The sequence below is a fragment of the Leuciscus leuciscus genome (genome assembly GCF_965113295.1).
Source record: "Leuciscus leuciscus genome assembly, chromosome: 13".
NCBI classification, from domain to species: Eukaryota; Metazoa; Chordata; class Actinopteri; order Cypriniformes; family Leuciscidae; genus Leuciscus; species Leuciscus leuciscus.
In genome coordinates, this window is record NC_138737.1 from 21,806,316 (window position 1) to 21,825,128 (window position 18,813).

General features: G+C 35.5%; 1 protein-coding gene across 2 annotated transcripts in view; it reads left to right on the forward strand.

The window, feature by feature from the left end:
• The window catches only part of gfra2a (GDNF family receptor alpha 2a), an 85,268-nt gene that overhangs the window by 55,303 nt on the left and 11,152 nt on the right, over positions 1–18,813 (forward strand). For both annotated transcript variants that reach the window (XM_082187505.1, XM_082187504.1), the window contains exons 5-7: positions 11,514–11,623; positions 12,672–12,812; positions 16,144–16,307. In XM_082187505.1, coding sequence (XP_082043631.1) covers positions 11,514–11,623; positions 12,672–12,812; positions 16,144–16,307 — 415 coding nt within the window. The remainder of the gene's footprint in view (positions 1–11,513; positions 11,624–12,671; positions 12,813–16,143; positions 16,308–18,813) is intronic.

The window sequence follows — 18,813 nt, forward strand, 5'->3', positions numbered from 1 at the left end:
ATGTACTGCTGAATTTACTGACAAGCATTTAAGAAGACTTTCAATTCATTTCTATTGAAAGACAGAGGTCACTCTTCCACCGGAGCTATAGACTTGCGTACTGCTGTTACCGAAGCCAGTCATTAAGTTATAAATATGGATATTTGTCTTACAAAAACACATTGCTTCACGTCAGAAAGCTTTTATTAACCCCCTGGAGCCGTATGGATTACTTTTATGATGGATGGATGTGCTTTTTTGGGCTTCAAAAAACAATGTATCATTCACTCCCATTATTAAGCTTGGAAAAGCCAGGATATTTTTTAAAGGACAAGTTCGGTATTTTACACTTAAAGCCCTGTTTACAGATCGTATCTGATGAAATAGAACGGTTAAGATAAAAATTTGGACACATGCTGCTGTCCCGAGAATTTTAGGTTTATTTCGCTCCCCCCCACCCCCCCACCCCCACAATGGTTGTCTATATGCACTGGAAGATTCCGACCTAAAAACACATTAAACTTTCGTTTACAAAGACGTGAAACTCACCGAGTGGTCAGGGGTGTTCACTGATATGTTCCCTCAAAAATCGCTGAAAAAGATGCATTCCAACAGGTTTTATCGTAGTTTTTGTCCAACTCCATTGACTTAATAGGACGTGCTGTGAGACCGCAGCACCTTTACGATATTACTCCGCCGCTTCTTCTTCTGCTTCTTCTGTGTATTCAATGAAATGCCCGTGGTTTGCTTGCAATTGGCAAAGGTGCATTATCGCCACCAACTGGGCTGGAGTGTCTATTATTCAAGCTCTCAACGGAAGAATCACGGGTGTGACGCGTTTGGCAAAATAGGTCCACAAAAGCGAAATAAACCTAAAATTCTCGGGACAGGAGCATGTGTCCAAATTTTTATCTTAACCGTTCTATTTCATCAGATACGATCTGTAAACAGGGCTTTAAGTGTAAAATACCGAACTTGTCCTTTAATACAACTCCGATTGTGTTTGGCTGATAGAAAATAGCCATATACACCTAGGATGGCTTCAGGGTGAGTAAATGATGGGATTATTTAAATTTGTGGGTGAACCTTTAAGTGCTTCTTTTTCATAGGGGGAAATTAAAAGCAATGAGATGCAGAGCAATCGTCAAAGATGTCTGTCTATTACATGTTTACATAGAAAAACAAAAAGCAGTGCAGTGGAAAGTAAAGATGGTGATTTGGAAAAGTCTAAGCTCATGTGAAGGGCATAGGAGACTCAACTCGCAATTGATTTTTTAGAGATTGAAGTTAGTTTGCTACTGAGCTAATAGCACAACAAATACGGGATCAATATTTTTTCCGAATTCAACATAAAATACTTTTCAGTACTGAACATTTAAAACTATACAATCAACTTGCGTCTTCCACTGATTTGTATTTCTACTAAGCTCATCACAGTGCATTCTGGTGAAGTATGGAAAGAATATCCATTCTGGAAAGATTTCTTGACCTGGCCAAGTGAATGGCTTTATGTGGATAAGGAAACAAGATGACCAAATTGGATGTAGCCAGTCACATCAGTCTGAGTGTGGTGTATGGTTAGGTAATGAATTGCAGGTAGCAGGGCACCAAGCCAGTGACTGAGTGCACTGGCTAGAAACAGTGTTATGAATATGATTCTGGCAGCAACTTCCAGGGAAGAAACTCAAGTAAAGATGTAATGTGAAAATAACGTCTCGGTTACATATGTAACCCTCGTTCCTTGAGGAGGGAACGGAGGCATTATGTCCATGACTGACGAATGGGGGTTTCCCCATTCGTCAGTCACTGACGTAACTCGGAGTGACAGAACGAAAGGGAACTGGAGATTATTAAGTCAAACAATGTCAAGGGTTTTGGATGCACTTGATGGATTGTGTAGCAAATGCAGTTTTGTTTGCGATGAATGAGTTGCTTTAACCCACTCATAGAATAATAAAAGCCTGGACAAGGAGCTGAATTAAAATGGTGTCATTGAAGGACCTGGTTGTATTTCTGTTGTGTAAGCAACATGATTCAGCAGTTGCCATAATGTGCTTTACAAAAGCAGGTCACCTGTAATAATGCAGGGGTTTTGCATACCTGGAGGCTGCTACTCTGTACCTTTAACTAAAACGATAAGACATTTACTAATTCAGCTGATTATACTACACCCTAAAAGTATGCACTCTTTGTGTGAAGGAAAAGTTGATACTTTTGAGTGTGTAGCAGAAGAGTAGGCACACTATCACATCGTAATTGTTAATGGACAAACCTATCTGCTTTGCTATTTGTGATATCCGTAGCTTTATAAAGGTTCACAGTGTTGTTGCAGATGGAATGTATTACAGATTACATTGAATCATTTTTCATCAGGTTAGAAGGTTAGATCGTGTTTGTTATTCTGAACCAAATCCTTCTCCTAAGCGCAATGGGTTGTGGTCAATATCAGCCATCAGAGTGTGCACAGATCAACACTTTGAAAATCTACCAGAAAAAGTAGACCATCTGGAGACGTTTGGCATACTGTTTGGCATACTCTTTTCAACATACTATGCTTTGGGACACACTTATTGTAATCTCATAGTATTTAGTATAGGTAGTATGCACATTGAGATGAAGAGATTGAGATGGTTAGGCCTTGGGAGGAAGAGAAGGTTATTATTTTTCGTGGTTGAGTTTGTTTGGCATGTTCATTTCTTATCTGAAATTGCTGAAGTGGTATCAAAGAAGATAAATTAAATGAGACAAAGATAATGACATGGGTTGGCATTGTTATAAGAGTGATAAGTGATGCTCCTTACATAGGCTGTCTTAGAAAGCAGCATTAATCTTAATTTGATGATGTTACTTATCCTCCATCAAGGAACCTAATAAGTGAATGATTTGCTCTGCAAATCATCTCAACTCACAATTTCAATACAGTTTGGCATTAGCATGTTGCTAATCCAAAATTATAATATTCTAATAAGCATAAAAAAAAAATGTATTTGCACTAAATGAAATAGCGTTAAATTATATTTACACTAAGTGTAAATAGTGATAGATGCTATTTACACTAAGTGAATTGTCAGAATTGTCTTTGTACTAAGTGTAAATAGTTGCTACTTATTATCCTTGGTTTGTATGGGCCTTTAGGGACAATGCATTTTGGGATTTTCCCCACTAAGGGTATTTGTGATTATATCTTAAAATTCTGAATTCTAAAATTCCAAACTAGATATCTACCATAGGCAACATAATTCAGATGACTAGAACAGAATTTGTGTTGGGAGCGTTCCAATGATTACTTAAAATGCATCTTTAGGCAGCTCACTAGGTTTTGGAACAGAGCGCATGTGATGACAGAAGCAGGTGATTTGTTGTAAACATAGAATAATGAAGTGAGAGTATAGACAAACCATGAAAAATGCCTGGAGACCGTGGAGATCAACAGTGGTTGAGCAGAACAGACATGTCCAGAACAATGGACCATTCAAGAATCATTCTTCATTACTTAAGAGGGTAATACATAAATGTTTTAACCAAAACCTCTGTTTGGGGATACAGCTGGGTTAAAATATCACAATAGATGAGGAAGAAGACCCATAAAAGACACAAAAGGCATTGGAGGCACTTGGGCATCAAATCATTTGGCTTGTTCAGCTCAGAGGCTCTTTCATGCATAGATGTGAAGCTGGATCGATGTGACACATCAAAATGTTTGAAGTCTCCACTCTGTTGTTTTTCCTCCACTGCATCTGATTTGTCTGAGAGATTTGGATAGGCTCTCACAGGGAGAAAGCAAAGAACAGATCGATTTTAACATGGGTACCCTGACCCACTTCTCTGCACTAACATAACCCTGACTAGGAGGAGCAAGATAGTTCTAAGGACTTCAGATGGAGATAAAACATATCAAGTTAACTAATGTGTTAGTGGACGGATGTATTTGGTGATAGAGCAGAAACCTGAGTTTTGTGGCTTTTAATATAATGTGTCATCATTCACTCAAGCAATTATTTCAAAAGCAGTGATTAATTCATGAACAAAAAAGTGACTGGCTGAAATCACACACTTACCTACTATATACTGTAGTTGCAGAAAAAGAGTGTGTGAACATTCATTACATTCATACTACACACATTCTCACTCTACAGAATGTACTTTTCAATGGTTGGAAAGTAATTACTTATTCAAAAGAAGTAGCTATTAAGAGTGTATGCAATTTTGTTCGCGGCCTCTTATTTATGAGTGAGCCATTGAATCATTCACTCAACAAATCATTCGTAAACCCTGATGCATTCAGGAAACCTGTTTCACTCCTCAGAGATGTGAACAATTGATTTTGTTGTTGCTTTAACTATTTTCAATCTATTTCACTTGCAATCGTGCTATGGGCAAAAACAACAAAAATCCCTCAAAATATCTTCTTTTGTGCAAGGATAAAGTAACAGTCCATACCATTATATGCATCAGTACAACCTTATTGAACAGACTTGTTCGTCTATTCCTCATAGCCTCATTTTCATTTGTGTTCGATTAAGCATGATGTCTATTCTAGAACACAATCATCTCAGTCTCCTTTTAAGTAAAAATATTTCAAGTTTACTCTATACTATGAGGAGAAATGTTTCTCTCTGGGGTAAATCAATAAATCTGAACATGCCCCCCTCGCTGTTTGGAAGATGAATCTAACGTAATAAGGCCCAGTAATGGCCCTCAACATCGATAAGTCTGAAATTCAATAGAGATTGGACCATTTCAATTGCTTTCTTGGCGAAAAGTGCAGAGCCCTTTTGTTTTTCAGTGTCAATCATTAGTCTCAAAGTGGCTCAGTACTTTGTCCTTCAAGCCAGCATCAGGAGAGCTCTTTCATTCTCAAGTATAGGGTGACTCCATCATTTTCCAATTGAGAGGCATAGATTTAGGCTGTCCATGTGCAATGAAAGCAGATTTTAATCTTTAGTCGCAAAGCAACTGGATGTTTGAATAAAACCTGTACTCTATGCCACCAGATTTTGGCATTTCTTCTCACTATTAGATAAATAAGTACCATTTGCAAATAGACACATTCATATTCTTGACATTTCTGAAGACCCAAGAATATCTGAATCAGAAATGATAAATAGTCACAAATTACCACTGTACACTGTGAATCCTAAGATAAATGCTAACTGCATGTCTTTGGTTCAGTGCCAACTAGAGCTGCACAATTCTGAATAAATTAAGAATCCCTTTTTTTGTTTGTTTGTTTCAAAAAGAGATCACGATTCTCCAACAATTCTGAACAGACAACTAAAAAAAATAGCATGCGATTTACTAGAGGTTCTGACTAAATATTTAAATAATTCGAATTTTTTTTTTTTTTTTTAATGGTTTGAATGAATGATTCAATGACTCACATATCAATTCTTCACTTGTTTCATTACTGGATGAATCATCTTTTTTTCTTTTTTTTTAACAAATCTCTTGAATGAATGATTCAATTACAAATAAATTTTTTAACAGTCACTTGTCGCCACCGTGGCGTAATGATGTAATCTACAAACATTATTGCAAGCACCAATCGTTACATCAAGTATTAAGACATCAGTGTTATATCCTTACTATAAACTTTTATCCCAGTACTCCTGTGATAATTTGAATATTTGTACCACGGAAATAACAATATTGTGTGGTGGAAAAGAGGAACGTTTGTGAAGCTGTTTCATAGCTAGCCTAACTGCTTTCTCTGGGTCAGCGGCAGTGGCAACGCATATTTGAATGTTCCGGAAAAAGAGCCGTCCATAGCAACGAGAAGCATTGTTTAAAAGATATGAATTCCCCACAGGCCTGAAGAGCATTGGACTAAGATTCATTACCACACAAACTGACTTTTAAGTGTTAGATTTCTAATATATATATATATATATATATATATATATATATATATATATATATATATATATATATATATATATATATGATAATGAATCTCAGTCCAATGCTTTTTTGTGTGTGTACATGAAAAACTGTTAGCAGTGCTCATATTAGGGTTCTCTCTGAGAATAGAGAATCTAAAAGGACTTTTCTAACCCTTGGAGGCAGACAGGCTGTAATTTGAGCAGTGAGTGGTCTGCTCAGGTATAATAGAGGAGTCCTGGCGAGAAGTGAAATGTGCTTTATCTTGATGCCAGAGCACTTTCTGCCCAAACAATCCAAGAAAGCCTTTTCTAAACTCAAGACATATGAAAACACAAAACAACCCTATCCTTTTGGTTTAAACACATTAGCAGGCTGAGTACTTCATTTTAAAAATAAGGAAGATGGAGAAAAGAGAGAAAAAAAATCATTACAATGAAACAAAAAGGAAGAGTGCAATGTGCTAGGAAATTACAACTAATACCCTAAGAGTGAGTGAACAAATAAGACATGGAACAAATAAGACAAGCATTATTTGCTTCATTAGCTGGTTAATGCAGTAGAAAGAGAAGGAGGCCCAGTTTCAGAGTCTATCGTCCTGCTATAAAGTTGTAGCTGTACGTGAGGGAATAAGAGATACTACTATTGATTGAGTCTAAGCAATTTCAATTTCTGAACACATGGGGTGTCCATCAATTGTCACTTTGACCATGAGCGTCTAGGAGGATGTAGCTGAAGAACAGGAATGTTTTATTTCCAAGAGACTATGGCAGAAAAGCAGTAAACAATCAAACTTAAAACTTATTACACATATCACACTGGTCAAAATGGATGGAGTCAGAAAAAAGAAAAGAAAACTCTCCCACTCAGACATCATCATCATCAGAATCAAAAAAGTATCACAAAATGATCTGCAAATCATTTGGTTTTTAGCAACCACTCTGTAATAATAATAATAACAATAATAAGAAAAATATCCCATACGGAAATGTAATATATGTACACATATGAAATTTACATATATTAAATATATCCACATATAAAATGTAAACATATATGTACATATATATCTGCCATATATAAAACCTATTAGAAAATGGAACAATTTCATATATTAACATATAAAACTAGCCCATATATTTTATGTATGTATAATACAGGTTTTTTATATATATGTCACATATATAATTATCAATATACATGACATATATTTCATTGTATATATGTTCAATATACAAACACATATATGCATATATTGCTTACATACATGTGGCATATATGTAAATAAATAATAAAACACATACAATAAAATGTATGTTTGCAAGTAGAATTTGTGTAGTATTTGTTTTGTTTTTATGAGCCAGTTAAGATGAGGTAAAAAATAATAAAATAAATACATTTTATTTATAAAAAATGGTGCTAATTCTAAAATGGGATAGAAATTGAAATGAAATGTGGATTGTGTAGACTTGTTAAAAGTTCAAGCTGTTCAAATACGGAAAACACGGAATGAATTAATAAGGAAACCATACACTGTAAGTACAATTCTGGCAGCTGTGGTTCCAGCCCTTTACCGCAATTTTACGGTATCAACAATGCTGCAATTCCACAGTAAAGTACTGGCAGCTGTGGTTCCAGCCATTTACCATAATTCTACCATTTCAATAGAGTTTTAAATTGTACTTGCAGCAATGGTTACAGCAATAATTCTACAATACATAAAAAAATTATACATAAAACATAATTAACATTTCTAGTATATGTAGTATACCGACATAAAACTATTTTTCACAAGATGGAGAGAAAATAAATACAGAAGAACTAGATTATGGTACATCATTTTCTATTTATTAAAACACAAGCAAAAAAATATGCATTTACAAATTGGCTGAAACTGACCCAAACTGAATCTCAGCTTAAATACAAACAGTAAATTAAAAAGGAAAATAGCACTTTGCTTTAACAAACACAAATCCTTTAACTCTCTGGTGTTCTTCGTTCACTTTTGACTGCGAAGATAACAAGTGTGACTCCCAGAGGGTTAAAGAATTTGTCCAGAAATGTAATTCTCATGATTCTATTACCTTGATATAATCCCAGATGTGCACAACTGACTTTATTCAGCAGAAGACAAACATTTTTAGAAAGAAATTCAAAATCTTTAGATGCATACCATGAAAATGAAAGACTATCATTTGGAAAGTCCAAAAGTAATGCATGAACCTGATCAATTAATATCTTATGTAGCAAAACAATGGGTGTAAACAAAACAAATAAAGATTTAACAAAAAACCTCTTCCTGTCTGCACTAAATTCATTGCGTAGCTGTGCAACGCAAGTATGCAGGCATGCTCATGTGAGTAAAACGATGCTTTGATTGCAAACAGAAGAATGAACTTTTTTTATTTTTTCAAATAATTCAAATAATTCAGCAGCCCTTCATCAATTATTTCCAAACCTAGAGTTATAATCTGATGGAGAACACTGACTAGTGAAATGCCTCACCCAAGAACGATCTATCTGGCTGCAAACACGCGATTCGCAGCCAAGTAACTTAACGTTGGTACAGTAAAAAAAAAAAAAAAAAAGGCGAAGTTGAGTGCAACATATTAAAATAACAACAAAGAAAAAAACGTACCTTGAACAATTGCCGTCTTTACTAGACGCAAATCGGTAAGAGTTTTGAAGAGATGCCGTTGACCGCTTTCTGCAGACGAGACGAGAGAGAGAGCTCGTGCCTCGTGTGCTGCTCGTGTGGTGACGTTGAAGTAGCCCCGCCCCCATGTGCTGCTTTTTTACAGCGCGACCGTTTTTCACAGAAACAAACCGGTTTACTGTTAAATGCTGTAAATTTACTGCAAGTGCTTAATTTAACAACCATTAGCTGTAAATTTACACAATTTAGCTGTTAATTGAAATAACAGTATTTTACTGTTGGAAATTGTCTGTATTTTTTCAGCAATTTTTAACAGTGTAGGGTAGGCATGTAAAATGTATGTTGTTTAAATAAATTGGCATATATAAATTAAACATATCGGTGACATATATGGTCATAACATACAATATTATATAAATAATAATCATATACATCATATTAATATATGACAATATACTCATTTAATATGGAAAATGTATAAATGTTATAAACTTATATCAACATATATCTGGAGATATGTATATATGTGATAGCAATATATTGTCTTATATTTAGCATATATGACGGCATCACTTGCGATATAGGGACATATATGTCATATATTACATTTCCGTATGGGATCAAATGTAACTATACATTAATTTACATCGGACTGAAGATGAAACAAACACTGAGAGGGAACTTTGCCTCTGCATTTGAGAAGTTTTACTAAATGCCACTGCTGAGCAATGAGTTTCAAATTACAGGTTCATTCACTGTTTTTGTTTTGTATTTACTCACGGCAAAGAGTAATCCTTGATTTTTTCACAGAAACCCATACAATAATTAATGTATGATAGGAGCTTTTGCATTACTGTAAATGCTTTGGAATAAACTTATATAGCTTTTGACAAACTTTTGAGTATTTATTTCATTGGACATTGGCGGTTTTGCTTTAAAAAAAAACAAAACAAACAAAAAAAACATGGTAAATGTATTACAGAATATTTACATTTACATTTATGCATTTGGCAGACGCTTTTATCCAAAGCGACTTACATTGCATTATCCTATACATTTATACATAGACATGTGCAATCCCCTGGGATCGAACCCACAACCTTGCGTTGTTAACGCAATGCTCTTACGCAATGCTCTGAGCTACAGGAAAGAATATAAAACATCTTGCCTGTTTGTCATATTGCACAATAGTTAAGAAAGTAAGAACTGGGAGCTTGGAAAGTTTTGTGAAGTTGTATGACTTCCAGGTCCTATTCTTTGAAGTATTAATATCTTGTTGGGAACCCAGCTGGTACATCAATATTTTTTGCACCTCTCCATTTGATTCCAGCAGCGAGAACAGATGTAATTAGACATGTAAATCACAGCAGGGTCTTTAGCGGTATGCTAATTAAAGGTGCATTTACAAAGAAGGGAGGGTGTATGAATTAAATACACTCTGCATGCTGCTGGGAGTGTATCTAGTAGGCTACTACATTCCACAGAGACCCACTTCTAACTGTACTTTCTGTCTGACTCCAACTTTAGAGTGCACTAAAGGGCACTTGAACAACCGTGTTTGCCAATTGGATTTTGAAGGAAAAGATTTTAAGACTTGAGAGAATGTCTGCAAAATACAATAATGAATAATGAAGACTGACAACTTTTGTAATCATGTTTAATAGTAGGGCTGTTTGAGAACAAGTTATTCTATGTAGCTACCTTTATATAATTTTACTGACCACTTGTTTAGTCTCCTGTAAATCCTCAATGGTCCAAAAATCACACTCCACAAATGTATATTTAATAAAGTATGTTAATGATTGGATTGGATTTTGTCATGCTTTTATTCAGCAAGGACACATTCAAGTTATCAAAAGTTACAGTAAAGATGATGTAACTAAAGATTTCAAATAAATGCTTTTCTTTTCAAGTCTTTCAAACTTTCAATTTGTCAAAGAATACTGGGAGAGGAATGTAAGTTTCCACAAAAATATTAATCACCAAAACAATTTTCAACCTCGATAATAGTAAATGTTTCTTCAGCACTGAATTAGCATATTAGAATGAGTTCTGACACTGATGGCTGGAGTAATAGATTTGCTAATGCCATCACATAAATAAATTACATTTTGAATAAATAAAAACAATCATTTTCATTTTAAAAATGCAGTCTTGGTGGGCATTCTATATTCTAAATTCTATATTCTATGACCCCGAGGATTCATAAACAGTTGTCATTCATAAAATGTTTAGATGCTGTCAATATGTTATTAATGTATGCATTAGTGTGTGTGCAAATGTATTAAAATGTGTGCTGGAGCCAACGAGATCATGCACAGTTCTGTTATAGACTGTTCAGAATAAGATAGCCAACCAAACAGCAAAGAAATGACTATAAATGAAAAGGACAGAGGACTATGTGTGTGGTTGGACTGGTGATGTTTGTGGGTGTTGAGAAACTGCCACTGTGTCTGTTCACTTGTTCGGCCACTGCTCCCAGATTTCCTGTAAACTTGTCCGACAATGTTTAAAATTCTCTGCAACAACAAATTGCTTACACAGACAGACAATGAAAGGCTAAGATATAGAGGGAGATGACTATAAGAAGACATTAAAGTGTTTGTGGAAGCTCTTATGCTCCAGAGAGGATGTCCTGTCTGCTGCCTGACCCCCAGGATGCCTCTGAACCACAAACATGCTGTGGTCACAGTCAGCAACGATGACTAACTAATGGATAAGAGAGAGAAAGAATGAAAGACAGCAAAAGAAAGAGAGATGGTCATGGTTTCCCCTTATCTTGAAGAAAAAGCATTGATGTGTAAAGCTGAAGATGCTTCTGAACATGCACAGACTCAAACGCTGTCCTTTGTGAATTGCAGCTGGCCTCTTCAGGCATAAACACACATGCACAAACTTTCCCCAGTTTTTCACCCCTAGGCAAAACTATAGACTGACTGCATTCCGTTTTTTCTTGTAGTTTCATGTTGGCTTGATGCTGTTGTGTTTTTCTGCCAAGGTCACGACTGGCTGATTTCCACACAAACTGTCAGATGACCCCTCACTCCATCAGCAGCTGCCTCAACGATGACTACCAGGCCTGCCTTGCATCTTACACCAGACTCATCGGTGAGCTAAAGAATGTTTTTCATAATTCTGTTTGATATATAAATGTGCAACAGAAGAAAATGCAGTGCACATTACAATTAATAAAAAAATAAAAAAATGTAAACTACTATTATTATTTTTACATATACACTATTTTTCAAGCGTTTGGGGTCAGTGCTATTTTTAAAGAAATTAATACTTTAATAATTAATAATTTTATTCAGAAAGGATGAATCAAAAGTGACTGTAAAGACTTTTACATTGATACAAATAATTTCTTCAAATTTATTTTCTTCAAAGAATCCTAAAAAAAACTATCAAGGTTTCCACAAAAACATTAAGCAACTATTTTCAACATTTATAATAATAAGAAATGTTTGTTGACCATCAAATCTGAATTTCTGAAGAATCATGTGACACTGAAGACTGGAGTAATTATGCTGGAAATTCAGCTTTGTATTGAAGTAAGACATTGCATTTATTTTAAATAAATGCATTTATTTTACTTAATTTAAAATATTAAAGTAGAAAAAGAAATTGTTTAAAATTGTAATAATATCTCACAATATTGCAGATTTATAGTATTTTTTGATCAAATAAAGACTTTTGACCTTGGAGAGTGTAAAAGACTTCAAAACAAATCAAAAATCATACCGACACCACAATTTTGAACTGTAATTTATAGTATAATATACAAAGAAAATTCAATCTCAAGAGAACATGAGGGTTAAAAGCACTATTAATATTTTAGCAAACATTGTATAACTTTAAATATGTATAATATTTTATATTATTAATATTAATTCATTAATGATTCAATTATTAATATTAAATCTTTAAAAAACATTGTGCGCATCAAAATCAAATATAATTAACTACGCTGAACAAATATTTGATATATATTTTTCATTGATCAAGACGATAAATAACAAAAAGATGAATACATTTTTGGAAATGTTACCTCTGAAAATGAAATAATTTTGATGCCTGTGTTAATTTCCTAATTCAATGTGATATACATTGTTAGTTAATAGAATTACATATTTAGTTTGATTTGTTCTCCCTATAGGTACAGACATGACTCCTAACTACATAGACTCAGGTCACTCAAACTTCACCATCTCCCCCTGGTGTTCCTGCAAAGGCAGCGGGAATCAGGAAGAGGACTGTGAGAAGTTTCTACAGGACTTCGTGGAAAACACCTGTCTCCGTAAGTCTTTCCTCTTTTGTTATTAAAGTGTTCCACCTGTAATGTCTGTCCCTTCCAGCTTCACTCACCTCTTAGCTTTCAGCATTTGCATTCAATTCAGAATTATACTCAGCTTTTTGATAAGTAATTCAGGATATGGTACTTATATGAGCATGCGGTTGTTTAGAAATAGGTTTCTTTGCTACTTTTTAAACCTGAATGCTGCAGCTACTGTTACGATGTTTGAAAGCTGCCATGTTTTGTGTTTACTTTCCCTTACAAAACTCATCCCATGTGTGGAATCTCTACCCACCTCCGGAATCATAAAGTCTGATTGTTTTGTAACTAATGTCATGCTTGTTAGCAGAAAGTAAACATGTCGGCTGAGGCTAAATAAGGCTTCCACCCTGGCTTGTTATCGTGTGCTGCCTTTTTTGGTATTTCATGGTGACAATGTGTGACTTCAACCACTTAAAACTTTTTTTGGCTTATTTTCAAATTATAATCTAATTAAATTCATGCGGAAAGATGTTTAGTTTTACAGATTTTAGATTTAGTTGAACTAGTAGTTATAATGCTTAGATGGTAAGCAAACAATCAGGTCTCGTAATCATGTGTTGGATGCAGGAGAAAAGGAATAAAGATCTGAGCGACTTTGACCAGGGCCAAATTGTTGTGGCAGTGCAAATGGGCCAGAGTATTTCTGAAATGGCAAGGCTTGTGGGTTGCTCCCAGTCAGCAGTGATGAGAATTTACTAACAGTGGTCCGATGAGAGACGAATCACAAACTGTCGACAGGGTGTTGGGCGCACAAGGCTCATCGATGCACGAGGACAACGAAGGCTATCCCGTCTGGTCCAGGCCAACAGAAGATCTACTGTGAGACAAGTCACACAACATTTTAATGATGGTTATGGGAGGATTATGTAAACACAGTGCATTACACTCTGCTGCGTAGCCACAGACCAATCAGAGATTGGTGATGACCCCTGTTCACCATCAAATGTGCCTAAAATGGGCACGTGAGCATTGGAACTGGACCTTGGAGCAGTGGAAGAAGTTTGCCTGGTCCGATGAGTCTTGTTTTCTTTTACATCACGTGGATGGCAGTGTACGTACAGTATGTGCTGTTTACCTGAGCAAGTGACGGTACCAGGATTCACTGTGGGACGACGACAATCCGGTGGAGGGAGTGTGATGGTCTGGTCAAGGTTCTGCTGGAAAACCCTGGGTCCGGCCGTTCATTTGGACGTATATTTGACACGTGCCAACACCTCCCTAAATATTGTTTCAGTCACACCACCAAAAACTCTGATTGTTTTCTTTCACCATTTCTCCATGCCTTGTTTGTCGTCATGGTCACTGATTTGATTTCGTCATTGTGTTCAGGTGTGTGCCATAATCTCCACTTCTTAAGTTCAGTTGGTCTTGTCTATATGTAGTTGTGTTTGGATGTACCTTGTGGAAATACCTGTTGCATTAAAGCCTGTTAAACCTTCTTCATCATCCTTGTGATCTTCGAGTTATTGGTTTGTTTAGTCTCTCCATCGCAACCCGTGACAGTTGCAGACCAGGTACACCCCTTCCTGACTATGGTGTTCCCTGGTGGAAGTGGCCTCTATCAGCAGGATAATGTTCCCTGCCACACTGCAAACATTGTTCAGGAATGGTTTGAGGAACCAAGAGTTTAAGATGTTGCCCTGGCCTACGCGTTTGGAAATTTCGCATCAGGGCAAAAACTTCACCACACGGATTTTACAATGGGTTACAATTGGTGACTGCGTTGACCAACAGGAAGCTGCTAGGTTTGAGCTGCTGCTTGGTTTACTTCTGTATGAGCTGTGCTTTATACAATGATACACTACTGACAATGGATAGTAGACCTTAAAATTTCTCTAATGTGACCACACCTTTAGCTTCGAGACAATAATAGTTCCTAAACAGTGAATAAATTAACCTTTAGCAGATATAGACTTATGTACATTAATGCTTCAGTCTTTCTCTTCATGAAAAAATGGGTCAAAAAATCTAATGACTGATTCTGCACTCATGGCCCATCATATTTTGTCCAATCAAATGCTCTCTAGAATAAGAATGGCCACACTCAATACCATTTATACAGGTAACTGACTAGCAATAGCATGTAACAAATCATGGTTCATAGATGTAGCTGTTGGCGAAAACGTTTTGTTTCTATACTGGCAAGTACATGATTCTTTGTCTGGGTTTTGCTCAAGAAAATAATTTTTGGTAAAGAAAGCTCTTTTGAGGAAGAAAAGAAATACTGAAACAAAAATAGAAAAAAAAAACAGGTTCTTTTACTTTGATTTGTTAAAGAAAGATGAACTTTACACTCCTTCAACAGACTTTGTTTATCACATTTAATATAAAAATGTATTATTAGAGATACAATTAGGAGGCGAATAAAAGAGAATCTAAGATGAAGAAATTCCACACACACACACACACACAAAAAAAATGTTTGACTGTTTGGCATGAATATCTTCCAGAGAGTGAAAGATATAACAGAGCGGAAACGAAAACATAAGATAATACGCTACAGAGCTTCAGGCATTAGCACAGGAGACATTTCATCCGATATCCCACTGTGAGATAGGCTGAGAGAGATTTTTCAAGTCAAAACAAGCAAGGATACAGTATAATTTGCATGGATTGAATGTAAATCATGGCTCTGTTACCAAAACTAGCGAGCTGCTTTCGTAGACTGCATTTTAAGGAATTGTAGGCACACTTCTGACGTAAGGGCTGTTCCAAAAATATCTTATTTTGGGTGAATTGTTAGGCAGCATCACATATATCCTTGTTGTGGATGTTATAAATATACATGCAGAAAAGTAGTAAACAGTATTTGGGTCCTGATGTTTGATGTTTAGCAAACTCTTTTGAAATTAATTGTGACTCAAATCTCCTGTCTGCTTCGCATAAACAGCATTATTCGTATAGTGTAGGTACTGTAAGTGAAGTTGTTGCCTATTAAACGTGTTTTGAGCGCAAGCATGAAGGCATGAAGGCTCACTAAATTGTGAGACAGCCTGTATGTGTGTGTGGTGAGTGGATGTGTGTCCTGGTTTGTTTTTCTAGCAATTAACTGATCCAAAATCTGCAAGCGTTGCAGGATTAGCATTTAGCTGAACTGCTGACCCCCTTATACAGCTAACTAATGCCTCATTCCTCTCAAACTTGGAGAGGAAGACAGATATTCTTCTCCTCAAGGGACCTAGCGATTTGAAGTCTCTCTGACTTTCTGACTTCCTACAAAAAAAATATCTTATGAAAATGTGCTTTGAATCTATGATTTCTTTTCTCTCTTTTTTTTCCCCTTTTCCTGCAGGAAATGCCATCCAGGCCTTCGGCTATGGGTCGCTACCCAAGCCTGATCCTCAGCCTACTACAGGCTCAGTGAAGCCTAATCTTGAGCCCACTGCCAGTGTCCCTAAAACAACCATGGAAACTGGGGAGGATCCCTGCATCATCTCTCCCTGTCCGAATTTAAACGTAAGTCAAATTTGAGGGGGTCAGGAAGTTTAAGCATTGTATATTGCATCGTATTACAGGTAAGTTCATTGCAATGTACTTATTTTATATTGTTTATCTAATTTATTTTAACCAATTATTTTGAGTAGTCTTTTACCATTACAGGTGCAAGGATCAAACGTAAATTTGAATGATAATGTAAATGTTAATCAGTAAAACTTAAAATCTTACAAGTATATTTAAAAAAACTGTACTTGCAGACAATATAATATTAATGAAATAAAAGGCAACTTACGTGTACTTAAAGAGAGTACACTTTCATGACTGTTTCTGAACACACTTATGTCCACTTTGTAATAATGTCAAATTCAAATATTTACTTTAATTAAAGTACATTTTAAATCTTTGTTTTATTTAATCTTTTGTCATGCTCCTTTTGTCAAATACACTTATCTGATGTGTTGACTAATATACTAAAGAACATAAAATACTTTTAACTATAGTGCGTTATTAATATTGATTTAATATTATATTGAAATGTTTAAATGTACTAAACTTAATACATATATAATTTTAAATATATTTAAATACATGACATTTAAATTTCAATAGAAATGGCATTAAAGTATATTTTAGTTTACCATAAATGCTTGCTAGTACATTCTGCAGTACACTTTTGCCATATTTTTAAAGACAATATAGTTAATTATGAAATTACTTATAAAGATGCACTTAAGTCCTACTTAAGTGGGTCAAAACAGCACTCAAAATTGTAGCTAACTGCATTTAATTTTAATTTAAACTATATGTTCAATTAATGGCAATTAACATGCAATTAAATGTCCACAAACATCTCATTAAGTTTACACTCGATTTAAAAAAGTGTACTTCTTTTTCACAAGGGTAAGTCTAATAAGAAATGGATGTGTCTTAGTCACTGTTGCAGAAAGAGAAAGAAGCAGCTGTGTGAACTAATTAAAATACTGAACTTGTTGCTTAGTAAATATTTAGATATTACCACTAACACAGCTGCATTTATACAGAACATCAATTAAAAACGTTACTCATTATTTTCAGTCAAACATGCTGTAGTAAAAAAAAAAAAAAACATGGCAACATATTTAAACATAGAAATATTGTATGCTAACTGCTACTTTCTGTTTAATTAGCAGTGATTGGACTAGTTGACGATAGTCAAGCTATGAATAGCTGTAGAATAAACAACTGACAAGATATGAATTAGTTGACATTTGTACCTTTGTTTGGTTAATTGCACACAAACACACACACGTTGCTTTGCACAGTCTTTCACCTGAGTGTAACAAACCCTCCAGAGATGTTGATGTGCCCGTAATTAACATATTAAAGTTGAAAATGTAAAGTGATTGAGTGCGCCTCAGAAAACAGCACAAACAGACAAGACAGAAAAATGTGTCCTCACAATTTCCCCAAGGAGCCACAAAACTGCATGTCGCTATTTACACTGCATGATGTGTTTGTGTGCGTATGTGTAAGACTGTACGTGCTGGGCCAGTAGAGCAATGTTTAATTTATTGTAAAACATTATAATTAGTTCATTACCCAAGCAGGAAGTTTATAATCAGAGAATGCCTGAGGGGAAACATTGTCAAACTTTACCATTCTCCAGCAATTCAAAAACGTGTCAGATGTGCATCACAGATTCACCCTATTGCTGAAACTCATATCTTTTCTTCTGGTCCCACTCAAACGAAAGATGAATAGTTTGCCATGGGCCATTTTTCTCATTCTGACAGGTAGAGAGAAAATGGGCAAAGTCTCGCTCTGTTTACCGTGTTTTAATTCCAGGCAGGGTTTGGCATCACAGTGATTTTTGTAGGTGAAATTCAAAAGGGGCGCTTTGCTCTATCTAGCAGGACCAATAGCACTTAAAGTTTGCCTGAGGCAGAAACGATGTTCCCTCACAGAATCTACCTGTAGAAGTGACATGTCTCGCTCATGGGCACAACTGAGGGAGCGATTCTTTTCACCCAGCACTATAAATTGTCTCCAGTGCTCCATTGTTATGAATTATCAGATATTCATCAAGTTATTCATACTGTTTCTACTGCTAGAAAAGAATAGAACAGAAGAATGGAATATTAGTAATAATCAAAGCATGTTTAAATGAACACAAGGAATAACTTTCATTTGCATGCACCAATACATGTACTAAACATGTAATATACATCTAATAAACAGCAATATTCACCTAATTATAATTTTGCTAACATTTTGTTTGTAAAAAATGCTACACAGTCCAGTGGCTCAAAGGAATCAGTGACATTGAATCAATTTGAAATAGAAAGTTTAAACTTGACATTAAAAAATTGGTTTTCCCAATGTTCATTTCCCCAAAGGATGGAATCCTTAAACGGCTACTGACGTCAGGGCCAATATGACTGGCTTACGAGGCGCACATAATCCAAATTGACTGTTACGCTTTCTCCACTTATACAGACGTAGAGGTTGCCATTGCCAATTCCTCCTTTAATAAGAACATTTCTGA